Source organism: Fringilla coelebs, assembly GCF_963513975.1.
Source record: "Fringilla coelebs genome assembly, chromosome: 6".
Classification (NCBI taxonomy): domain Eukaryota; kingdom Metazoa; phylum Chordata; class Aves; order Passeriformes; family Fringillidae; genus Fringilla; species Fringilla coelebs.
In genome coordinates this window covers 46655992-46682893 of record NC_140034.1, presented here as the reverse complement: position 1 = coordinate 46682893, position 26902 = coordinate 46655992, and the positions used below count along the sequence as shown (strand labels likewise).

Sequence of the window (26902 nt, the reverse complement as noted above, 5' to 3'; positions counted from 1 at the left end):
AGATGTTATTTTGTTGCTAAAAGCGCTGCACTTTCCGGTTTGCTAGAGTATTTCGGTCCATAAGGTATTCAGATTTTCAGATTGTTCTGAAGGTTTAAATCTCAAAGTGGAACAACTGAGCAAAAATAGTAACATTGCAAAGTTTGTATCAGAGAAAGGAATGTGGTTACTGGTAGAAGCTAGTTACTGGTTATGGTAATTTTATGAATTTCAAGTATTAAATGGATTTGGATATATGTTCTTTAAGTATCTTTGGGTTTATTACACAAAAGACCATCTCATGACATTATTGTATGACTGCTGTACTGCAGATAACAAAGGAAAATTTTGATTTTTTTAGATGGCTGTTTTTGAATGCCTCACTTTTTGTTCTTTTTAATGTCTGTTTGAGCTTACATTGCTAAAGACATGAGCTCTATCTGCAGTACTTTAGTGCAGCAGCTCTGATCTCTGAGCCTGTGTGTGCTGGTGTCACAGTACATAAACTTAGAAACCTCTTCAGCCCTCCTGGGGATGAAGCAGCAAGAAAAAACCCACAATAAAACAGAACCCTGGATATTGTAAAGCTTGCAGAAAGAAGGAAAAACAAGGTACATATATGATGCAGGAAAAATTGGCTAAAAGTTGCTACAGTTTTCCCATGCAGGCTCTTTCAGCAGAGGGCAGTACCGGCTCTGTGTGCTTTAATGTCCTCAGACTGCACAATCACAAGCAGCACCACACTGTGGATGCACCAAGCTGGTCTCAGCACAAGCTTTCAGCTGAGTGAGTTTGTGGCTGGAGGGGGACTGTGAATAGATTTTGGAACACCTGTGTAAAATAACAGTAAATGCAGTATTGCAAGGTAAGTTCTGTTAGCCACTTATTCCTGCTGGCAAGATTGTTGTGTTCTTTGGTTGTCAGCTCTTTATCCAGGTGAACCTATCTGTGATTCTCTGTTTTCCTACTTGCAGAGAAGAGTAAGTCCAATGCACAGGAACTTGCAAACAAGGCAATAGCAAGATGTGTTCTGGACGGTTTCTGGTGCTATCAGCTGGTTCAGTGGAGGATGACTATTGCATTGCCACAAAAATAAAACCAGCTTTTCACAGAATCATTCCAGTTGGAAAAGAATCCAAGACATTGAGTCTAACCTTAGACAGAACACCCCCATACCAACTAAACCATAGCACTAAGTAAGTGTCCAGTCATTTCTTGAGCAGCCCTAGGGACATAGGGACCACTTGCCTGGGTAAAACATTTCAGCGCTCAGCCACCCTTTCAGTGAAGAATTTCTTCCTGATGTACAATCTGAACCTCTCCTGGCACAGCTTGAGGCTGTTTGCACTTGTCCTGTCTCTTGTTTCCTGGGAAAAGAGACCAACGCCCCACCTGGTTACAGCCTCTGTTCAGGTCCTTGTACAGAGCAATTAGGTCACCCCTGAGCCTCCTTTTCTGCAGGCTAAACCACCCCAGCTCCCTGCTCTGCTCTTCATCAGACTTGTGCTCCAGACCCTTCCCCAGCTCTGTTGCCTTCTCTAGACATGCTCCAGCACCTCAGTGTCTTTCTTGCAATGAGGGCCCTTGGACACAGGATTCAAGTCATAGCCATTTATTTTTGTTTTATTGGTGGCCCCCACTGCTTGTTTTTCTGCTGGTGCAGAACCCATTTAAGAGGTTTTCTTATTGTGTGATTGATGAAAAATGCCAATGTCAAGCACGTCACATTAATTGTAAGCTTGGTTTGAAGTCCCTTTTTTCCTGAAGCCTACTGGAATAGTCTAGGCATTTTCCACAAGGTGGAGCTTTAAAGCTCTGTGGCTGGGAATTTTTCCCTCTTGTCTAATAAGCAGAAAGATGAACAGAGTTTATGAAATCTTACAGAATAGGTATAAACCAACTCTTTCCACAGTTTTCAAGAAAGAGAGTTAAGTTTTAGAAAAAGCAACAGACTCAACAGGCATTTTGGACTGTAATATGTCTGAGTCACTGAAATTAATGTTGTGAAAGAGAAAAGGAAGGATTGGAAAAAATAGTTCTCATTACTTATTTATCATTTTGGTATTACTGTTTCTTTGCTTCCAAACTGACTTGAAAGGTAGGCAGAACTAGATAGAGAAAAGCATTATCAAAATAGTTGCTAACTCTTCATTTGTTGGGAGGAGGCTTTTTAAAATTTTAAACAGTACTACCCTAAAAGAAGAGGAGGAAACTATAGATAACAGTTATTCTGATAGATTAAAGAAAGGCAGAAAGCCTATTTCTTTTGTACAGATGTCTTTTCAAGAATGAACTATGTATGCCTGTTCTCTAGAAGAGCACCTTTTTCTGTTTTTCACTCTGCCTGCCAGAAGTTGCATCTTGCTGAATTCTGGAAAAGTGCTACTGGTATTTCAGGCTGTGTTTCAGTAATCAGTTATCTCGGGTTTCCCATGTTTCTTTGAGTATCTGAACTGTGTTTTACTCTGTTGCCATCTCGTCGGAAATCCCCTGCTGCTGATTTTGTTGGAATGGAATTCATCATCTGCTCGCTGCGCTGCTGCTGGTAAGGCAATTTTGTACATTAACTAGCACAGACGTGTGTGGACATGAACTGGTGCTGTGCATACAGAAGCTGGGAAGGACTGTAGCTGAAGAAGGGAAAGGAGCACTGGATGGAGGAGGTAGCAGCAGAGAGGGAGAAAATCAAAATCCCAAGTGTCTTTCCTGTTGGGCTTTTGTACTTCAAGCTAGCCTTTCCTGATGATAACAGATGTTAGTAATCTATTTTTGCCTCATCTCTTTGCATGAAACAAAACTTGAGGATAGGAGAAGTTTACTGAACTCTCATTACAAATGCTGTTTCCCTCTTGCCTTTCTTTGGTAAACTCCTATGTTGCCCTCAATGTGTTTAGACCAAGAGACTTATCTAGTACTTTCTGCAGAAACTATCTTGTCACTCCGTGCTTGACTTGAGTTGCAGCTGAAGTTGTGAAACATTTTTTTCATTTTAAATCGTGTTGGTTATTTCATGCTTTGCAAGTCATGTCTGCAAAGAAATTGAGAGAAATTGAGAAATTGGCTATGGTTTTTTAATCTGTTTTTCAGGTTAGGAAGTAGGACTGCTAAGAACTTTGTACAGAGACAGCATATCAGGAATCCACTTTCTCTTTCTCTCTAACATTACTACAGCCCCATCTGATGATCCTCTCCAGTTTTAGGCACAGAAAATAGCATATGGCAAATGCACTAAAAGGCAAGTGTACTTTATGCCAAATGAGTTAAGAACCTCTCTGGACAGACTGAGTGCACCTGATTTCTAGACTTCATGTGGACTGGTGGCAGAGCCAGCCTGTAATGTTTCTGCATCTTGCTGTATCTGTGGCAGAGCCAAATTTTTAAGCTTCAGTTTTCCTCTGATGCTATCACACTCTTGACATACTGAAAGCTGTCTAAAATTTTTCTCCAAGTTCCACTTTTTTTCACCCCCAGGTATCCTTTTCATTTATTTTATTCAAGTATTGGTAGAGTAGATATAGCTGCTGGTAGGGAAGATGTGGGGACTGTTTTGGCAGTTGGAAGAGCCCTTCCCTGCAATATAATTTTAGGTTAGATTTCTGAGCCACAACCTCGGACATTTGGCTTGCAAAAAATTGAACTAATATGAGTAGGGTGGTGGAGTGAGCTTGAAGTCATAGAGATTTTTTTCCCCCCAGATGTTACTTGACATGTTGCATGGGCAGGAATTCTTGCTGTTCTCTCCTGCTGCCAGTGTAGTTTGTCTGGTTTCCAAGGATTTTGAGTACTCCACCCATTCTCTTTATCAGCAATAGCAGAAAATACCTTTCTTTTCTAAAGTCACTTAAAATACTGTAGATGCATACCGTGTATGCAAATACTGTAGATTTTGCATAATCCATAGTTTTCTAACAATGAGTGATCCCATAGCAGTGGTTCTAAACACCAATGACTGTCTAGGGGGTTGGATAAAGGATTACTCATTTCCCATTCAAAGAAATGGTGATTTTGACATGGAGTGCCAGGGCAAATTGAGTTAATAAAGCCAAGGATATTGAGGGCATATTTACTAGGGGTGAATACCTAATTTTTTCTATATTACACAGGCCAATGCTCTATTGACAAAACCACCCCAAGCTGACAGTTCAGAGGCATTCCTATGTTGGTAACAGGATACAGTTGTCTCAGAGCAAAGATTTGCTTAGCACTTATTAGCCAAAAGATCATAGTTGCTTTATTTCAAAAAACTTTGGTATGAAGCTATTGAAATAGCAACCTAAGGCAGAGAATACATGTGGAAAAGGGTCTAAATGTAGCCTAACCCTTGGAGAATGGCATAGGCATAGGTGGCTATTTAGCTGGATTCCCTTATGGTCCATTCTCAGTGTAAGTCCTATTTTCAATATAGAACGTGAAAGAAATGCTGTGTAGCCATTTATTTAGCTTATAATCAGGGTGAGAAATCCCTCTGCAGCTTACAAAGAAAGAAGGGTGATAGTGGAAAATATCATTACTGGGAAGATAGATGCTATAATAAAATTGCCTGTGGCTTCAGCATCTCCTTTTTTCAAGTTTACTAGTCCATAGGGTTTGTGTCACATCTTCTGTATGATTATCTTGCATTATTTTCATGACATAGGTGGACCTAGATGCTCATAAAACTTAGAGATCAGCAATATGAACTTTAGCCTTTTGTTCCTGCTCTTCTTGCAGTCTATTGGAGTTTTTTCTGCTGAGTTTCATGATGCTAAGATGCAAGGAGAACGGTCATTGCAAGTGAAATGCTAGACTGATCTTAACTTGAAAAACAGAATTGAAAACAGGGATGTGGAAGTAATGTTTAACTTCCAAGGCAGCAACTTTTTATTTCCTAATATCTTGCAAAAAATAGTGCAAAAAATTTATTTGTCCATTTACTTGCCCCTAGGGTTGTTAGCTTAGCTGTAGCTGATGGACCAGGGATGTGAACTTCTCATCCCACTTTAAAAGCCACAACATGTAGAATTTAACAGCTAAAGTAGTTGTCATCTCCATTAATCACAGTATGTTCATTTGTATTTGTTCATTTGCTCTGTGGGTGTATCCTGGTGGATGACTGTCTGTCCAGGTGTCCAGGCAGTCACTGGTTTCTTTCTCTGCTTTCCCTCAGTCACTTAGCTCCCTTGGCCTTCTCTGGATATTTAAATTCTCTATGGTTTTTCTAGGTTTTCTTTAAAGCATTACCAGTTGTATGAGTTTTAGAAGGATTTTTTTTTTCCCATTCCACACTCTTCTATAAAGTTTTCTAGACACATGCTGGCTAGAGAGTCAGCTAGGGAAAGGTTGGTATGAAAGCTCACGCCAACGGTGTCATCAGATGACATGGCTTCAGATCAGAGGCCAAAAGTGACACTGCACTTGCTGGATTTTGTTCCACTCTGTGAACCACCCTCACAAGTCCAGCTTTCATCTCAGTGTCTGGTTTATGAACTTAAATAAAGAGACTTAAATAAAGAGAATCCATCTTCCCAACAAGGGGATGGGAGCCACGTGGATGGCTCCATGATCATTGGACCACGATGGGAGTGGTTTGCTGTGTCCTCCTATGTTCCATTGACTCTACAGCTGATGGACTTAATTTTCTATGATTTTATGGTCCATTCCATCTGTGTTTTATATTGCTCATATTAAGTTAGGTTTATGTGTGGTTGGTAACTGATGTCAGTTTTAAATATCATCATTTCTAGGTCAGATTTTAAGTTGATATAATTAGGTGGTAGCCAACCATTGATTGTGGATGTATATATTGAATCAAATAATTCTGATGAAGCTGCACCTTTTTTAATCTCTTGAGGAACTTAAGAAGGGAAGAGATAAAACAGGAACTTAAAACCAGTTCATCAGCTACACCTATTACACAGCAGATGACTGTAAATCACACAGTGGATATTTCATAACAGCAGATAAATCTCAATGAGACAACCCTAAGTGTTTGTGGGAGCAGCTGTGGATATTATCATGCAGTTAGTATTATCCTAACAAGCAAATAGATCACACCTCTTAAATGAAAGGAGTTACCTGAAAAGGACTTGAACTATTTTGAGATTACTTAAAATTTTTTATGCATATCTCTGAAAAATATTGTTTTCTAATAATGTACAAATGCTAAGAATAAAAACATAGTACATGTGATAAACATCTAGCCAGGGTAACTCATGCAGCTTATTTATAGGATTTTGTTTTCAAAGTGTCCCATAAAGGAGTAGTAAATTTTCTTCAAGATAGTTTTTGTATGGGTTTTTTATTTTCTGGTCAAAATGAGAGTAAACCTATCATAGGCAGTATTATGACATGCAAATGATGAAAGCATTTAATCATTTAACATAGTCAACTAGCTTCCAAAATCAGTGGTAAAGAACAAGTCTGAGACTGAAAAATGCTATTGCCAGTGTGATAGGGGCACTGCAGTGTCTCTAGACTGTGTTGCTTTTCCGTCACAAGGAAGATACATTTTTGGATTGACCTTCAATAGACGAAGATATGTTTTGCCACCACTTCACTGTTCTGTTTTTTTCCTTTTAGGTGCTGGATTTTAAGGTCCTATCTGAAACTGGGATTTTTTTTATGCCGTGGCAGTTCATCTGTAACTTCTCCTTTGCTACCCCTGTTGGGTTTTATTGAAGTTCTACAATTGGTTCTTTCTCTTGCAGTTCATTTCCTAAAGTAATCTTTCTAGCCAAGAGCTATATTAGAGCCTTTCTGACAGCTCCAGTCTGTAAATGAGGAACTGGCTTTGCTTACTGCATTTGATTTTAGAATAGTTTATGCCTAAATGCATTCTACTATGAAGCATCCAGCTTTATTTCAGATTTAAACCCTCTTGGCTCTTGGAAATAGTGTTTCATTATATATATATAATAAATCAAGTAATGTCATAGCCTTTGATATGAACAGAGTCAAAGCAGTCATGAATAGATCTAAAAATTATGAAACTGTTTTTCAGTGAAGCTTCAGTTGGAAGAAAAAAAGTTAAAATTTTTTAAAAATTAATTTTGGTATAATTTTTAGTTTCTCAAGGGATGTCAGTCATTCTCTGAAGCTTGTACATGAATGTATAATGTTGGTGAGAGAGACACTCTTGGTCTTTGTGATTACAGAATAATGTGGTTCTGTTGTCTCAGAGATAAGGACTAGTGATCTGGGAGAGTCAGAGTTTGAAAACAGTTCATTGTAGGGTGATGAGCCGTAATGAAAGTGAGTAATAAACTTGTGTTTCTGTCACGTTTCAGAAAATCTCCTGCAGATGACAGGGATCAAGAGGATTCAGACCTATCATCTACCTTTTGCTTCTACATCTGCTTGTCAAAGTAGCATCTGCTTTGCAGTAAAAACTGAGGCTGTGGTTATCTGTTCAGACCCCTTTCTTTTGCCCTTTTATTGGCTTTCTGCAGCTTTGTAGGGAGTAGATTGTGTAAAGTATGCCCCTGGAAAGCAGAGGCCGTTAAAAGGTTTAAGACAAATTTGTTTGAAGACAAAGAGGGCATTGAGGAAAACTGTGGAGAGGGATTGAAGGGCTTTTGCAGTGCAACAGAGCCTTGTCTGTGCAAGACTCTGCCTGCCTTCGAGTTCCAGCAGGCTGCTGAGAAGCAGGCCAAGAAAAGACTCTCCAAGACCCTGTTCCCTTCATCTGCAGTCTGCCATCTGCACAGAGGATGGCTAGAGGGTTCCTGGAACGTATAGAAAGGAATCTTGAGGGCTGAAAATAAATGCCACTGGAGACAGGAAGTGTCTGAGACTAGGAGGGTTGGAGGAGGGGAGCTGCTCTGGGGGTCATGGTACTGGTGAGGGTGAGGGGCAGATAAGGAGAGCTGCTGTGCTGCATTAGAAGGTGCAGAGCCTTTCCTTCAAGCCCTGAACATGCCTCCATTTACTGCTTTATATACTTGAGGGATCTTACTTGTTTGTTGCAGGGGCTCATCTGAGTGATTTGGATCTCTTTCCCTTGTACAAAGGGTCACTTCACTTAAATTTGTAGCCCTTGGCATATTAGGGACTCTGAAATCAGACAGGTTTATAGAAAGATAAAGTGGTGCCAGCCACTCTGAAATTTCATCTTGATGTTGTCATGAAGCTCTGTGTTGCTTCAGTGTGGGTTTTGGTGGGGTCTCTTGCAGTCACGTTAGATTATGTTATGAGTGAATGATGTTCCCCTGAATTATTTTTCTCATGTAGGAAAGTCAGTGGGCTATGATATTTTATTCCTTTAGTGTGCTTGAATAAGTGTTATAATACTGGAGAATAATGCTGCTCTTTTCTGAGTAATGAGGGTAGCACAGTCTTTGTATTCTTCTCAAAATGGAAATGTCAGCTAATCATATCACACATCTTTTCTTCCTATAAGAGCTGTTTAAACCTCCAGAGAAACCTTAGAGTGAGAATTCTTTGCTTCACCTGCTTTGCAGTTTTTAAGGGTAACCAGCCAGGTAACTGTGAATGCTTTTTGGTTTGTGTGCTGGCCTCTGAGTATTAAGTGGAAATGACATAAGTTTTCATTTCTCAAGATGTTTCAAAGAATGTGGTCGTGGAAGCAGCTCCTTCCTATTACTGAGCTTTTCAATGCACACAATAAACATCTCTTCATGAGATTTCAGGGCCATTATCCTCTAGAGGATGCACTTAAGAGGCCCAGGCACTAATGCTAGAGAAAGTTACACTGTGCTTAACTGAGCAATTTTCCTTCACGTAATACTTCTGAAAAATGAAGCTGAAAAATGAGCGTATGCTCAAATATTTACTGTATATTGCATGTGAAGGTGGTGCTACATTTCTTATTACTGACTTCGGCAGTGGAGTGAGCATCAAATGTCAGCACTCGCTGGCCTGCTAGAACTGAGCTGTAACTGAAATTCTTTTCTGGGTAAGAGAGGAAGTTTCCAGAGCAACTGTTTAATCAGCTACATGTGCTGGCAGCCTTCTTTGTAAGATCACCGCAGGTAGTTTATGATTTGATTGAAAATTAATGGGGCAATTACAGTATGAGACCTAAGAGTAGAAGATGCAGGTTTGGAATGTGGATCATGTCAATGCAGTAACAGTAATTTTCAGGTTCCTCACAGTACTTGTTCAGCAAATAAAAACCTGTTAGACAAACCTTATTTTATTCTAGAAATTCTAATTTAAATGTTGATTAATACCTTGGCATTTGAAAACCAGATGAATATTATAAATTTATTGTAATGGAAAAAGTAGATCCTTCCACAGCAATATCTTTGCTGCTAGAAGGTTTATCCTATTTTTGTTTCCCTCTAAATCACTTGATATATCATCCCTTAGAGTGTACCAGTAAGGACTGTAATTATTCCAGAGGCTCCACATATAGCTGCCATTGGAATCTGTAATTAGGGGGAGTGAAAGCTTTCTGTGCTTAGGGTTATGTTGTTCTCCAGCTGCAGGATGCATTTCCAACTCCATAGCACAGAGTAGAGCTGCATAGTGTTGCAAAGTGAAATACCAGTTTATAGGTTTAAATCCATCTTGTTCTTGATTAAAAAAAAGAAGAAGAAGAAGAATAGTGGATAGCAGGATCTCTGTGCCAGCTCATTTTCATATGATTGTTTGGAGGAGGAAGAAAAATCCTGAATTCCCAAATGCCTTAGTATTGAATAGGGGTAAACTGGATTCTTTGCTGAGAGCTGTGTGGCATGTTCTTTTCATTTGCAAACTTTTTCCCAAATGTCATTAGTCCTTCCTTAGAGCAGCAGCTTGCCAGAAAAGGAGTTTCAGTAGACTGTCCGTGTTTATATGACTCATTTCTGATTCTTTGCTGAAAGAAAGTGTTTTCTGTTATGCGTATCTCATCTTGTAAATCTTGTTATTTTTTAGGTTGCTGCTGAACACTTTTGCAGCAATTTTAGAAATGTTATAACCTTTCTTGAGTTGTGGTAGATGTGTAATTGTAGCATAGTGCAGTACAACAACCTGGATAGGGCAGGTCTTTCTTTGGGTATGAGGAAAGAACACGTAAGTGATTTAGTGTAATTTTGAGTCAGGCAAAAACAAACCAACAAAAAAAAATTCCCGTCTTCTCAAGAAGCTGGTTGAATTCATGGCAGTCTTTTTAAACCTTTCTTTCACAAGGAAAAAAAAAAAAGACCTTTTAAATTGACACTGTCTATAGAGAAGGACAAAACACAGCATAAAGATGGACGCATAATTGTTTCTAATATGCTCAGTCAAAACTTACTATAGTCACTTTTCCTCTTCAAGCCATTGCTGTTCTGCTTTTGTGGGGTTTGTCAAATTTGTCATAGGAGTTTTTGGGGAGCACAGTGATGGAATTTAAAAAAAAATCCTGCAGGTAAAAGGTGAAATTTCATATAAAAATATTCATGCAAGCACACAATCCACATGCTTTCGCTATAGCAAGTTATTACCTTCTGCCTGCCCTGTAGTATGAATTGTCTCCATGTTGTCATGGAGTGTGCAATAGCAGAAGTGCTGGTCCCACAGAAGGGAACTAACTGGGATTTCTATGATTGCACCAAAATATGTGAACTGGGACTGGAAAGGAATGAAAAGATGGCCTTGACAGCAAGCCTGATTCTAATGTATGTAAGTGGAAAAACCTTGTAGTATGTGGACTTGAAATTATTTTGGTCAGTAAGTTAATAAAAATGGTGACCTGTGTTAGCAAATAATCAAGTGTTGCAGTGCTGTTTCCTAAGCCAGGTCATGAGTCCAAAATATCAACTGCTCTTTAGGAGATGGGGAAACTGGAAGGGGCAGAAAGAATAAAAGGGTGAGACAAGGATTCTGGATTTAGTGTGTTTTGCAGGTACCTTGATAATAATTGAATTGGCACTTTTATCTTCCGAGCTAGAGATAAGACATCTCCCATGATGATCCTAATTACCTGATGTATATATTACAGAACTGCAGTGTATGAGGAAAACGAAATGCTGTTAATTAAAAAACCAAAATGAAATAAAATGCTGACAACTTGCAACAAAGCTTTGTAAGAACTGTTATGTCTGTTATAGGACCAAAACTGGTAATGCTTCATAGAAAACTGAAGAGCCTCGGGTTTTTTACCACTTATGAAGAATAAAGCTTTTCTTCACTTAAACTTCAAATGGGTGCAATTTTAAAGGTTAACAGCACAAGTATTATAATATCCCTTTCTAACTTTCCCTGCTCCAAGCTGAGTTTTATCTTATTTTTTATCAATGTAGTGAGGGTTTTTTGTTTCTAAAACAAGCAGATAATCCATTATTGTTCTAGCATGTGGAGAGTCTGGCGATGTATATCAATGGACTATAACTTTTCATTGAATTAGCTGTCAGAAGGAAAAAATAGGAGTGTTTTTGTGAATTATGATCTATCCACAATTTTAAATAAGAAGAGGTGGTTGTGTGCAAGTTGACTTGTAATGATGATGTGTGGAGTTAAAGTACAATGATGATTTTTCTTAATATTTGTGGAGTATCTGGAGAAAAGAGATGAGGGTTGGAGTGAAAGGCAGATCAAAGCTGGAGAAGCCATGCAAGTTTGCTTTGTAGCATTTCATTATAGGCCCTTTCAATTGTCACATGGGCACGTGAAAAACTGAAGGATCTTTTGCTGGTGTTTGATGTGAAAGAGAGTTTAATATAAAGGTTAAATACAATCATGGAGTGAGTATGGCTGCAAACTATAGGTAAGGAGAAAGCTGGATAGGTAGGGGAAGAAATGCCAGCTCTGCTGGAGGCAGAAAGAATTCCAGTTATTAGAGGTTTCCTTCTCTCCTCACCTGGAGCTGAACCCAGCAGTCTTTGCCTGGCTGCTTGTCTGGGCTAGCAGAGCAAATGCCATTGTGAAGATGCCTGTGTGTCCTGCACTGAAACTGTGCACATACAGCCAGGCATTTTTTTGCTAATTGGTCCTTTGTTTTTCGTTTTGTTAAAGTAAAGAAACGAGGTTTGCTCAGTGTAAGCGGATGTTAACATTTCCTGGTAGATAGGCTTGCTCTGTCTCTTTTAGCATCTGACAGAAGGTGGTGGCAGCAGGAGCAGGGCATAGTGTGAAAATGGCCCATTATGAGCTACTCAAGCTACTGGAGTTTAAACTCTTACTCATCTACTCACTGTACTATTTGACCCTAAGCAATTGAATCCGTTTTTGTCCCATTCCGCTGTCTAAAGCTGGAGAATGCTCCACATTGCAGAGATGTAAATGGCCTGGTTAATGATGTGGTAATTGACCTTTGAAAATTGCATGCTAATTAGTGTAGTTGTTGCTTGTCCTGTTCACAGCACTGCAGGCAAGACTGCTTTGATTACTGTAGCTTAGTGACTTTAAGCAAAATTACATGAACTTGCACTAAAAATCCAAGCAAAATAAGGAAGTAAATAACAGCAACAATAATAGGACACTAGATAAATTGTAGGTATTACAGAATAGCATGTAAGGAGAATCACCCTTCTTAATCTGCTGTACAGGCTCTCTTTTACCCATCTGATGGGAATAAAACATTGGAGCAGGTTTAATGGTTCACTTCGACATTAATTCTCCTGGATCATGAATGCAACTAACAACTTTGTGATTGTGATCTCAAACAACAAGCTTTAAACACTCAAGATTTATCTAAAATCCCCAGTGTGTAAGTTGAAATTCTATAATAAGAATTTTATTTTATGAGTATAAAAGAAATAGCTCAAGCAGGTACCCAAACCTCCTCTTGAAAATAAGGTGCCAACCTCCATGACTGTCATGTCTGTGTTTCACCCTCTGCAGTTAATGGAGCTGTGTTCTGATGGAAATAGATGGGTAGCTACAACTAGAAATGTTAAAGCAGATGACTCTACTCTAAGAATTCCTTTTAAATCTTGGAAGAAGTAAAAATGGAATCCGTAAAGAAGGGAAGCGTAACAAGTGCAGTCTTAATTAAGATATGTAGGTGGAAGAGAATTTTTGTGGGGAAAGAGTGGGCTATGAGATGTGTATCCTTAGTCATGCTTGAAGGGAAAAAAGGAATTTGATCATTATATTTGCATGTGGGCCTAAACTAATGATGGTTTAAATCTTCCAGGAACTTTTCATATGAAAGGATGTAAAAAACTGAAATGCTTTCAGGCAACTCTAAGCTGTCATATGAAGTTTTTTTACTTCATTGTTTTGGCTTTTTAAAAAAAATCAGTTTTTAAAATTAAAAGAGTCATTCCTTGGTTTTCAGCCCAAACTGGTTCTGATCTAACCTGGGTCTTCAAGATTATTTACTCCCCTTAAGTCGTCCTTCATGTAGGTAAAATGGCACAGTAAAAGGGTGAGAATTCCACTGGCAGCTTAGAAATCCCGCTTTTAATGTTAAATTACTCCATCTCTTGCCAGGAGGAAGATGTTTCATTCCCAAGACAGGACTGTTTGCTTTGTTCTCCCTGATCATCTGTTGCTACTGAAGAAGTATATTGCCATGTCTCTGAAGGCATTTAAGACCAGGTTTCTAGGCTAAATGCTTTTATGATATAACACTGCATACTGGGAAGGGATACATTATGTAAGTGAGGAGTTAGGGATTGCCTTGCATTGCAGGTTTTACCATTGTAAACTCAAGGGACTACATGTCACTGGAAGTCTGTAAAAGCAGAAGCATGGCCAGGCAGCAGTTGTGCAAAGTTTGGATGAAATTTAGTGGTGGGTGTACAATTTTTTATTGTATTTTTTTTTCCATTTGAGAATGGTAGCATATAAAGTAAGAATCTTTGCGACTTTGTCTACCACATTTCCTTGAGAGCTGAGTTCCATGTTCAGGAAAAATGTTTTGAGAAAGTCTATGTGTGTGCCCACAGATGAGAGAAGGAAGGGCAGTTACTGGGAGCTCAAATGCAGCTTCTCCCATGGATGGGGCATTTTGAAAGGCAGGAGGCCTAGGCACTGAGGATGAATAGAGAGCTGAAGATTTCTGAATTGTTTCTCTTTCATTTGATGTTTGGCTTCGCATTTAGTCACTTCATCCCACTTAATCCTAGACTCTGTATTTTGACTTCCCAAGTGTTGTTATTGCTGCTTTACACTTTGGGAACCTAAGTGATACCAAAGTGGAAGATGCCAACTGGCAGATGTAGCAAATTTTTCGTTCCCAGCCTTAAATTGTTTAAGTATCAGGGAGTATTTTACAGCCAGCAGCAATCTGATCTTGACACTCCAGTAGAATTTTACTCCACATTCACTGCTGTTCCTGAGCAAACACAATGAAAAGGCAGCGTGTGGATGGTGAGGTCTTATCCTCAGTAATAGGGAGGACAGAAACAGCACTGACTTTCTGATTCTGTTTCCAAGTAGTTTCCTTTTATCTGCTTCACTTTATAGCCATTTCCTCTTGGGTTTTTCCACTGTAATGACTCTAACAGTCACTGACACAGGTCGCAGGGATTGAGGGCTTTTTTCCAGAGTGCTGTTAAAATTTCCAAAAGTGCTATGTAAATGTTAGTTAATGTTCTGATGCTCTCAAATATGAGGTCCAGACTCTGACTGGGGTGAAGTATTCTTGCCTTTCTTTGAAGGATGGATGACTGGGCTTATGCCTGGGATTTGTCTACAAAGACTTTTTGTTGAACACTTAGGATCTAGCACAAATGTGAATAACAGCAGCCAAAGTCAAATTTGGTAAGGGCTTTGTTAGGATCACCTAAAAAAGCCAGTGTTCAAATGATTTATGTTGCTGCCTTTGCCTGACACACAAAGTATTTTTCACTTAGCACTTCAGAGAAGCTGTTTCATTATGTCCATTAATTTGAAGTACCGAATAATCTGCAAAAATAATATTGTATTTATTTCTTTTGAGGCAGTTCATTTGCTTCTCTCTGAAGGTAAAGCATAAAGGATGTCTGATAAGTGACTCTACAAATGAAGGATGATATTTTTTATGATCAGAATTTATTCCTGATATACTCAAGTTTCCATTTTTGTCCTCTTTTCCTGCCAGTCAGCAACTGATAGATTAGCTGAAAGATTCTGATTGTAGTTGTTTTCCTGTAATGTATGTGTTGGTTTTACACGTTCTTGTTGCTAATTGTGTGTGTTGTCCCACCCCCAGTTCCCACATGTAATTCCATGGGTGCAGAAGTGTTCCCTTGTTGAGATTTGTACTGCCTACTGAAGTGCAGAGAGCTCATCAGTGTGTGCCTTACCAAGGAAACGTTTGTGCTTACTTTTGCACAGGCCCTTCTGAATTAGGAACTGCAAAAGAACAACTTACTGGCTGCCAGATTTGTCCTCATTTACAGCTATAAATGTTAAATTCCTTGAACAAATATTTTAATTTATAATGCTTGGCAGTAAGCATCTGTATCAGCAGTCTGAATTTGGGATTGAGGTAAATTTCTGTTACCCTCAAGTGAGAGGGGGATTCCAGAGTTCCTTCAGTGTGTCTGTGCAGTAGCAAGGGTGGTAATGAAAGAGATGCATGAACTCTCAGGATTCTGGGGAGGATGTGCAAGACTAAGCTCATGATCAAGTTTAAAAGGAAAATTCAGAGTGAGTGCCTGGTACTTTTCATTTGTTTCAAATTTAAAATATAGTGACTGGGCATATATTGTATACCTGTTGTACTCACCTATATGGCATGTGATCTGTTTTATAAAACTTACATGTGTTAATCCATTTGTATTTCCTGATACCTCTTGTATTTAATGATTTGTTCTGTATTTGACCAAAATTACAGCCTTTTTTTAGTATTTAAAGACTTTTCCTTCCTTTACTTTCTTAAGAATTCTCTATTAAAAAGAAGTTTTGTGTGTTGGAGATGAGGTTTTCATATTGGAACCTGGATACTGTTTCATTATTAACAAAACCAATCTAGCTTTAAACCCTTTTAGTTGAAAAATTGATTGTTGTAGGTTTTAACACCTTAGTGTAAGACCACTTGGCTAAATTAAAAAAAAAAAAGGAAAGGATAAAAGGAAAGAAGCCAGCTGTGCCATAGAAAACTTGACTATTTTTCTTTCTGCTTGTTTTGTAGGCTTCAGGGATTTCTGTGTGCCTGATCGTGTTTAATTTTAGCTGAAGTCTCTTTCTCAGAAATCTCTCCTGTTCTCCCTCTGTGGTACTTCCACACTTCTCCTGGATTGTATCATTAGCTAAATTTTGCAGCAGAGACTTTTATACCGGCTGGGACTTGTTGGGTGGAGCGTGTTGGTAACTCATACAGTTCTTTCCTGTTCTTGGGCTGAAGGGGCAGTGCCTGCTCTAAATTACCTGCTCGCTGCTCTTGCCAAGAACATCAATCTTCTCTTACTATTTTTTATGTTAGTTTATGAGCCTGCCTTTGAGATGGACAGAGTTTTGGGGGCTGATCTGAATGGGGGTCTTCATGCTCTACAGCCCTTTGCCAGAGTTCTATAAATACCTGTTGTCCCTGTGCCCATCCGAGTGAATCAGGGCAGCCTTCACCTCCCACTAAAGCATTTCTTTTGCTACAGCAGTTTTGTTAACCCTGCGTAAGGACCTCTCTCTAACACCAAAACGAATTACTGAACTCTGCCCAGCTGCTTCTGGTCTTAAAACCTAAAAATCATTGAAAGTAAATTGAAGACAATGCGCTTGAGTACCGTGAAGTCCAGTAGCAAACTTCACATTACATTAACTCTTTTGGCTGGCCCTTCCAAAGAGCGATGTCTGTGTTCCTTAGCTCCAAGCCCATCTCCCAGAAACCGCCCCAAGTGGGGAATCAAAGCAGGCAGTGTGCCAGAGGTTTGTGTTTCAGACAGTTTGGCACACACTGAAAGCTTGGTCTTTCCTGTATTAAGCCATGGGCAGATGTCCACTAAGAATGATTAGGCAAAATTTATATAAAGGCTGTGTAAAATGGTGTGTGTGTTTTCCTTTCTTTTTTCCCCCCTCATCCCCTGTCCTCTGACTTGAGACGTTTTGTGTGGGTGTGTATTTTTTTCTAAATTTATAAACCCTGGCTTTTGCCCTGGTCCGGTAGAAACCACTCACCCACCCTTTTCCGTTTCCAGGCGGATTGCTGTTCTGTTATTACAGTTCTGTAACTTTCTCCAGCGTTGTCCTCCTTTGCTTATTATAAACAGCTTGCAATAACCCTTTCAGTGCTGCTGTCGTTTGTGGTTTAAATCAGGACTGCCTATTGTATTCATTATAAAAACCACAGCAAACCAAAAATCTTCTCCTAAGAAGCAGATTAAAGACTTCTCTCCTGTTATGGCTTTCTCTTTGGTTGTAGCAAATTTATTACAGCTTTCATTTGTATATTGACCATTGTAGTGTCCCCACACAGGGCTTTTTTCTTTTCAATACTAAGCGAAAATCTCCAGTGTAATGGGATTTCTTTACAAGTTTGGCAAAGAAATCTCTTCAGCTCTGAAGCTGAGGCAGCACTATCCTCACATGCCAAATGAATCAGAAGAATTTAAGGATAACATTTACATCTAGCTATGTCTTAGAGTCAGATTTCCTGTCCTCCTTCTCCTCTTTTACTTTTTCATTCCCTATCAAGCAACAATTGATAGTGATATATAAGATCTCTGTTCCTCTAATATCAGTGTAAATTAAGTAGTTAGGTAGAAGAAAAGGGAATCTAGCTGACCCACTGCTTGGTGCAGTGCTGGAAGTGTATAATCAGCCCAGAAAAGCAGCCTTAAATTTGTTTATTGTAACAGTTCAGTACTTCATTGATTATCTTGGGAATTAACTTGTACAGTCCTTAAATACAATTATCATGCAAGACAGTAGAAAACAAGGTTAAGCAGTAAGTTAGTGGGTATTTTCCAGGAGAAGGAGCGTAAATTGTTTCTTCAGTATTCAAATAGAAGAGTTCAAATAGATTTTTCAAAAGAGGACAAGCAATACACCTATAAAGTAATAAAAAATATACTGTACAAGCAACTTTTTAACACTTGTGAAAACCTTGGCTCTGGCAAATAGGGTACATATGGGCACTCTGTCTCCTCTCTTTCCTGACCAGATGCAGAGAACAGAGGTTGCTAGTGAATATTTCTTTTTAGATGTAGAAAGATGTTTCATTCATATGCAAAGCTTCTCCTGGATGAATCATTAAGCTCTGAGTGTACTGTAAGTCTTTCCAAGTAGTGGAGGACTGGCTTTTCTCTTCTGTTCTCAGCCTTTTACTTAACATGTACATTTCCTTATTAAATGGGAATTTATTTAATAGGAATTGAAATAGATCTTTTAATGATGTTTTCAAAGCTCAAAGTAGCTGGGACCTGGTTGAAAATGGTAAATCATCCATGCTAATTTATGTTATCTAAGGAACTGCTCTTAGAGCTGATGCCCAGAATAACGAGGCCAAATGGTGCTGTTGAAATTCCCCTTGGAAGCAGAGCAGTAATTGGATGAATGTTTAGCCTGTGAACAAAAAAATCCATGCTAAAGTTTATGGATTCTGCTTGGGAAAGGGAATAAAAAAGAAGTGGGCTGTACAAACACTTTATTTGTCAGAAGGGATCTTAAGGAGACACAAAGATGTTTTCCCTTCTCCCATGTGCCTTCACCACAGTGAGGATGATTCAGCTTGTGTATGGTCTCTGGAATGCCTACGTGTAGGGAGAGGGGAGAGGATTTCTTTAGGTGCAGCTAATTGAAAATCCTGTAGGAGATAATGTCTACAGCACATTGCCTCACCATGGAGTTGCCTATTCAGCGAGTTTATCATCTTTATGTTGACTGAAAATAAGAGGTTTTTAATCTCTGTGAAGAAAGCACATTTCTCCAGAAGATCTCTCTGAAACAGGAATTCATTGTTTCTGAAGTGGTTGTGTTGGCAAGTAGGCTTAGCTGTGTTCCTGTGGTAAGTTCTTTTGTCCATGACAGCATTTTGGGATCCCAGCATCGATGTGGCTGACTCTGGCACTGATTGGACAGTTTATATTTAGTTGCTGGTTTCCTATAATAGTTTTCAGATGGAGATGTTAAAGAACACATACCCTTGTGCTGCTGTAATCCTGAAAGAATACAGGGGAGTGAAAAAGAAAAAAAGGAATTGATGTCCTTCTGCAGAAGCAGAGTTACGAAAAAACCAGCATCTGCTTTCAGCAGCAGAATTCTGAAATTAATTTTTTAAAAATTAGGTAGCCAGTGAAAGCAAAATGCTCAGAAAATTCATGGATAAATCACTTAAATTTTGTATACAGAAAGGCACTTTAAAAAAAGCTATGGAATGGTCACTTTTTATTATTATTTTTATTATTACAAAAATATTATTCTGCTGTTTAGAATAGTCAATTGCTGTTAAGTAATAGTTATCAGACACTACCTCATGACAGCTCCCATGTTCCATATTGCTGGTCCACCTGCAATGCAAATTAGCAGATACCCAAAGAAAGCCCAGTATCATATATAATTCAGTTATACTGTCAGATGTATCTTTCCAGCAAAGCTGCAAACATATCAGAGCCTGGATTTTACTCTGAGCCTGGATTTAAGGTGACCTCTCTAAAATCTCACATTCCAAGAAGAAAATTGAGTACAAGTTTTCATCTGAGATGGGTTTGTAGAGCATTTAGAAATTATCTTTATGTAGCATTTTTGATTTATTAACTTTAGCTTTATTTTTTTATTTTCTAAATTATTAGCAAAATAAATCATCCTAGTTTACTGTGATAAACTTCCAAGAATGTGTCTGTGCTTTACTCAGCACTGGTGAGTAAGTAGCTGCCTGCAGGGACCTGACTTTGAGCTGTTCTGTGGCCATAGGGAATCTTGGCCAGCTCCTGAGGGACAGTGGGGCCTGACCATAGCAACTGGAATAATTATCCCCTGCTGCCAGCCAGTACACAGGTAGGATCTTTGTAAAGCTGAGAAGAACATGAGGTGTCATTCTCTCCAAGAATATATATGATAAAGACAGAGCGCTGCCACCACTGTGCTCGTAACGTGGTGGGTCTGCTTGGAGTCCTGGCCACCCTGTCTTATTTTCAGGAGGAAATTCTAAAGCATGTTCTAGTCTGATTTGACTTGAGCTAGTGTGTGTCATGGTTATACAAGACAATTTTAATTTTTTTCTACCAGCTGGAACTGGGAGCAAATCATAGAAAGGTAGGGATGAGAGCCACCTGCAGAAGTCACCTAGTCAGTCCCCAGCTCTGGAGCAAGATCATCTCAAAGGCCTGCAATAATGCAGACTCTGTCATCTGTTCCTGTACTTAAAACCCAAATACACATACCAAGCAAAATAATCCTCACCTGCTCTGTTTATTGCTTAGTTCAAATGCCTTTGTGATGGACAGAGCAGGAAGAACATTTTGTTTTCTTTCTCTTTACCTTCTTAGAAGGTGTTGTCTTGTTTTTCTCCCTCAGTTTTCACCTCTGTAGGACAGATAATCTTCTTGATGCTCTCTGGATTCCAGCTAATTCTACATCTGCCTTCAACTAGAGTGCCATGGGTTGAGCACAGTGCTCCAGATTAGGCCAGATGCTGAGAATTTCTGTCCTGTAGATGCAGCATGTTTGTACAGCTCAGTCTCATTGCCTTTTGTCAGCAGGACCACCTTGATTTTTTCAGCCTATAATTCAGTGTAACTTTTTCTCTCAATATTTGTGATCTATAGTCCCTTTGTAGGTATTCTTGATTATGCCTAACTGTATAATCTGAGGCACCTATAAAGAATTAAAGTAATTCTCCTTTTTTTTAGGCTGGTTTTCTTATAACTATTCAACTACTTGAAAAAATGCAGCTTGACAAGTATACTGTCTTTAGACATTTGAGCCATTCAAATAAGAATAATGTTTTACTCGGGCCAGAGTTCTCTGGGATTGATTCCTTCTGCTTTTTAGGTAGTGAATATTTAATCTTTATATTTGTCTAGTCTGCAGTTTTCTCATTATCCTAAAGCAGTTTCACCTGGGCCACAAGTGATGGTCCTTTCAACATCTGTTGATAAAAATATTTTTCATGTGATTTATTATTTGAGTCGCTGTTGATCTGCTCACAGGCAGTAAATGATCAACAGCTACCTGGAGTGATTTTTGCTTTGTGTGGTAGACTCAGCAGACATTGAGCTGTGCAGCTGCTTGGTTCGCAGCTATCAGGGTGAGCAGAAAGGAGAGGAAAACAGCCTCATCAGAGACACTGCAATGCTGTGATTTATGCAGGGCAGCTTGCCCCGCACTGGACTGCTAGAGGATATTTTTCCCTGCAGCATTCAAGCGTGACTTTAAATCTGCCTGTTTTTAACCTACTGCAAGGAAAACAAGCCTTTTAACCACTAATCGTATGTCCCTTTGCACATGTGTAATTTCTAGCTTGATACTGGGGGGAGGAAAAAAAAAACCAAAACAAAAATGCTGAGTATTTGTTATCTAGGGCTTCTTGTTTAGTTGCCTTGCCTTGTGCTCTGAGGGTAGTGCTTGGGTAATAGTTGCAGCAGGGCTGGTGAGCAGGAGGGAACAGATCTGAAGCTGCTTTCAGGCTGTTCAGAAGAAGAGCAGCTCACTGATCACCTACAGCTTTCTACAAAATTTATTCTTGCATGTGCAGAGAGAACTTTAGGTACTTTTTATAAAAAACTCCTCTGAGTTTTTGCTGCTTTTCCTTAGCAGACTCCAAGGTTTTTTGAGAGGTGTGCTGGGGAGATTTTACACCTCCAGACTCCTGTTTGGCTGCAGGCAGTTTCCTCTGGGCTTCCTGCTCAGTGGCTCTGGTGGTGGTTTCGCATTGTTCCCCACTGATGACTCAGAGAAACAGGAAAGAGATCCCCTGGTGAACAAAAAGCGCAACCACCAAACAGGTGCCTGTATTCTGGTGTTGCAGAGGACAAACCACCTCATTCTGGACTTTTTCCTAAGATTCTTATCTGCAAGTATGAGACTCAGGAGGAATGGGTCATACACACTGAACGGGTAAGAAACCGCCTGCATCCTCTTTTGAAACTTCATCATTAAAACCACGTGAAAAGTTTATTTTCCTCTCTAGTGATGGGGTACATGAAATAATGGCCAGGTCTTTTGTCTCAAAAGGAACAGAGAATCATAGAGTAGGAAATGTGCAGCTTATTTAGCTTTGTTTTTTTCTGCATCTTGTTAGGTTTGCTTTTATAGTGCATGCATTTGGTGGGGGCGGGTCAGAGTTCTCCATATGTTAAAATGAAGTGGATCTGCTCAGTAAAGCCATGAAACATTAGGAACTCTGTGATTCCTGAAGAAGTGCCTGTGATAATTATTCTAAGTATTTTCCAGCTTTTGGTACAAAAAATAGCTAAACTCCATTAAAATGTGATGCTCCCCGACATGGAATACAAATTACTTTAAATTTCACCAGTCTGAAAAATTAGTTTAAGTTTTTCCTACTTGAAACTACTGCTCTGAGTTACTTTACTTTGTGGTTTTAAAAATACTGATTTTATTTCTCTCTGATTGCTGTTACATCTTCTCAGTAACAGAGAATATACCATAACTGCAAAGGTGATAATAAACTAAATATTCCTTGTTCAAAGAATTTTATAAAAATTGAAGAGAGAGAAAATCGAAAATTTTCAGGTGAATGGGGTTTTTAAAATAATAGTGTTTAATTTTTACTAAAGCAGATTCTTGTGTGTCTTCATAGGATGTAAGTTTTATTTCTGAGCCCAGCTTAGCTGGTCTGAAGAGGACTTGTACTTCCACTGTGCAGTGATGGCTGTTAGCTTGCAGCTGGTGGGTGACTTGACAAATGAAGAAAGTTGTTAGTCTTGGAGTGTCACTTCACTTAGCTGCCTTTAGCCCTCTGTAGTGAGTAAGTGCTGAGGTAAGTGCTGCATGGTGCAGCTCCTGAAAAGCCCAGATGTGTTTTGGCTGTGCCTCAGAGTGCAGGTGTGCAGGCAAACCCCACAGTGCCTTAGACTCACTGTCCATGCTGCAGCCCAGTGGCAATCTCTGCACAGGAGGGGCAGATCCCAGCCCAGATGGATGGGGAATACTTTGGCAATGTTGGTCATCTGGACTGCAATGGTTTTTGCCTGCACTGGTTTGCCCAATGCAGCTTAGAAGGATCTTTTGCTTTGCCAAAATATGTTTACATTTGATTTTTTAAAAATCCAAAATTTGATTTGAATTAGGTTTTCTTAATGTCAAAGGAGGTGGATGTTAACATCTTCGTGATACATCCTTAACATTTTTTTATGACTATAATAAAAATGCCATTATCCAACTGCATACAAGATCAAACATAATTGAAAATTACTATCTTACAGTGCTTGGTTTTAAGCTGATAAACTTGTCCCTCAGTGGGATTTGGTTTGTAGTAGAGAGAGGCTAAGAATATATTCTAATTAATTTGGCTTTTTTGCAGAGGTTTGTGACCTTTGAGAGATTATCTTAGAGAGTCAATTAAGAAAGGATGCTGAATAGCAAAAGGTAATGGATATTGTTTATGTTAAATAAATTTTTTTAGACTTTAGTTACAAGAAGTACAATCTTTCATTGATTTGAGTTTTATTAGAAAGGAATGCATGGTATAGAACTTCAGGAAAATGCATTGTGCAAGATCAGCCTGTGCATCTGTTCTGCCTTGTTGTAACTTGCAAGATGATGCATAATCTTTTTAAGGAATTTCACTTGTTGTGGCCCAGTGTGTACCTGGCATTACATTTTACAGTGAGCATTTAACTGGAAGTGTTGTATTACAGTTAGTAAAACCAGAGGCACCCAAATGCTTGCATGAAAAAGAAGCTTCAGCTGTGAGTTTGTGGGAGACTTCAATATTATCTGATTCTAACATGCTGATCTGCTTTACTTTATTAAACAACAGATGCTGAGGAGTTGATTTATCTAATTAAAGAAATTCCTTTTATGTTTATCTCTTGCCTAGATGGTTTAATAATGCAAGGTAATGGAAAAAGAGCTTCAAGTATGTTTTCCTGTTTAGCCTAAACTTTTGCCATGTCAGCAGAAAAGCTTGTTTTGATCTTGAAGGGTTTTTGTTTGGGACAGCGTGTTCCACTTGTCAGGTGGAGAGGCACCCTGTTGTGCAGGTCACTTGAGGAGAGGGGAGCTCATTGGGGGTGGAGTTGTAGGGCAGATAGGTACTGTGGGAGTGCTTTTTACAGTGCCATGCACGAAACTTTATTATAAAACAAACAAACAAACAAAAAGAATAAAAAAACACCCACCAAAAAAAAGAACCTAAACAAAACAACAACAAAGCAAACAAAAAAAACCCAAAATGTCCCAAAAGTAAACAAGAAAAAAGGAGTTGTAAACAAGGACATTGAAGCAAAAGTCATCATGATAATAAGTTTTTTTCCATTGGATATGATTTGCTCAGGCTCTGACGGCAGTTTTAAACTCATAAAGGGGGAGAGAGATTGCAAGGGGAGCTAAGATACTTGAGGATATTTTCCAACCTAATACCAGCAAAAAGCCTCCCCTGCTTCACTTTTCTGCTGTTCCATCACCCCTCATTGACGCTGTACAAACATAAATGGGAAACAACTAAAATCCAGAGTTTCACTTAGAAACAGTGATTTATAGGTATTCTTTGAGCAGGTCTCACTGGACATGGGCATGTTTGCTCTTGCTTGTTGAAGAGGGTAATTGTTAGGCTTGTGGAGACAGAGGGATCTGGTGCTGAGATTCATCAGAGGACACTGAGTTAGAAGACCCACTTCATCTTGCTGAGACTGAGGTAGAAATCTTACCTGCCAGCATCTCTTTGACCGTGTTGTTAAGTCAGCTTTGCTGTTGTGTGCTATCCTGCCGTGTGCTGATTGTATTTCTTTGCATTGCAAAGTTTCTTTGTATAAATAATCTCTTTTGAAGGTCATCTTAGCTTGGGAGATATTCATTTATTTGCTTGATGCTGCGTTGTGACACAGTGACACTGAAAAATGCACTGGCACTGTAATCATTGCAGCGTCAATTTTTTTCTCTTTGCAATTGCTATTTCTTCTTTTGTCTTCTCTTGAGCCTTTATCATTTGGAATTAGTGATACTCTGTGTAAGTCTTTGCAGGCTGTTAGGGTGTCAAATAACAAATATTGTTTACTACACATTTATTTCCCCCTTTTTCTCCTAATGACTTGACTTTAAGGAAGGGTGTAAATCCAAGCATACATTTCACAAGATACGACCTCAACACAACTTGAACTTTGGTCACAGGTCAAACTTCCTGTGTCTTTTAGATCATAAAGTCCAGGCCTGTGCATTCCTATAACCTTCACAGTGGTGCAGACAGGGCTGTGTCCTCCTGGTGTCCTGCACAAAGGCCATGCCCTCTGCAGGAAGGCTTTGCTGCAGTGCTGAGTAGATTGTCCAGCTGTACAAGTGAACGCCTCTGTTGGGCAGCTGGCTGCTTGCTGACTTCCCTTCCAATAGCACAGGGAATACTGACCAACAGCCTACAAGGTAAAAATTGCACCCACACTGGGCTTTCTGATGGTTTGATGGCCAGAGAGCCACGTGATGATTCTCTTCTGCTTGTCATGGTAATTTTGTCAAGGCCAAGTGAATCACATTTGGTCTGAAAGTTCAGGTTCAGAAGCTTGTCAACTGATGGCTATTAAATCTGAGCAATAATCTCTGCAACTCCTGCACAGTGGCCATCCCAAACCTATGGTGATGGAACTGAACAACATGTGCAAGAGATTATTTGCTGAAACAAATGTGTAGCACGATTTAAAATGTTTACATGTTAATGAAATAATTTTTGTCTTCTCATCATTGCCCTACCTGACTCTCCTCTGTTGAATAACTGCTGTGTGCCATGTTTTCCTGGGATATTAAGTGTCAAAAGAACATTTAGCTAGACCATGCATTCAGAAATCTGGTGGGGGTGAAAGCTTTGAAAATGCAGTATTTGCAGTTTAGCACCTCAGTGCCTGTGCTGCTGAGGAGCACTTGCTCCATTTTTTCAAGGTTTGTGTTTACCTTGTGACGTTGTTGGATCAGTGTTTCACCTGAGAGTTCAAATAGTTGGGCACCTCCCCTCTGCTCAGCACTGCCCTGGGCCCTTGTGAAAAATGTTCATTGAGTTCCATTCTGCATGGAAAGGATTTTTTTTTTTCTGCATTTGTCTCAGGTCTGTGTGTACATGAAGGTGATTATATATTATCATAGTCAGAACTATTGCCTTGAAACAAATTCAAGCTGGATGGGAACAAAATACTTTGGAATATCTTAATGATTAATGGATGCTCACTGACTGATAAAAAATATTGTTGGCCCCAAGATGTTTCCTCTTTTCCAAGCCACTGCTTTAAACTAATGACTTTTGATTTTGAGCCAAGTACTGAAATTGAAAAAGAATTTGTTTTTCTTGTGTGCTTCCGTCTTGTACTGACGTAAAGCAAGCCAAGGAGAGAAAGTGGTATCTTATGTTTGTTTTGCCTAAAAAAGTAGAAATGGGAAAGAACATAGTAAGTCTGCTTCAGAAGGCCTTTTTATTAAGTCTCTTTGCAACTGCAGGAAAAATATCTTTGAAAGATGTGACAAACAGCTCGTGAAATCTCGCTGAAATAGCTCGTCTGGCAGACTGAGGTAGTATGAACACCCAAATATCTTATCTGAGGAGAAGCAGCTGTTTGAACTTCTTTAAAGTCCTCCCAAATTACCACATTTTCTGTCATGAAAAAAGGGGAAATCTAAGGGTAGCAGTACAGACTGTTATCCTTGGAAAGCACAGCACAAATGTATCAGATTAAGGCCCAAAGTGTAGATTGTCCACTCCAGGGTTTTGGTGTTTTTTTAAATTGGGAATCCATTTTTGGAGAGTCGTTTTTAGAATGCTTTATGGTGTCAGAAAATGCAAGCCAAGGTACAAAATGCCAGCACTCCTGGCTGAGCTCTGCCTGGTGTCTAAGTACTTTCTTGGTCGGCTGTAGCCCTCTCCTCATTTGTAACTTAGTTACAGCTTTACTCCCACACTTACTGGAGCTGACAGTGATCTTCATTCACGTGCCTCAGTTACAAGGCGAGATGGCTTCTTGTATGTTATAGAATGCCCTTATTTTGCTGCTTTTTG

The 26902-nt window shown here is 39.3% G+C and overlaps 1 protein-coding gene across 3 annotated transcripts in view; it reads left to right on the top strand.

Annotated features, from left to right (window-relative positions):
• Positions 1–26902, top strand: part of MOB2 (MOB kinase activator 2) — a 108159-nt gene that overhangs the window by 32584 nt on the left and 48673 nt on the right. The window contains exon 1 of one of the 3 annotated variants that reach the window (XM_084208069.1): positions 21736–21807. The exons of the other annotated variants lie outside the window; for them this stretch is intronic. Within the exon in view, the coding sequence (XP_084064195.1) occupies positions 21770–21807 (38 nt within the window). The 5' untranslated portion in view covers positions 21736–21769. Of the gene's footprint in view, positions 1–21735; positions 21808–26902 lie in introns of those variants that run through there. 3 annotated transcript variants of the gene reach the window in all.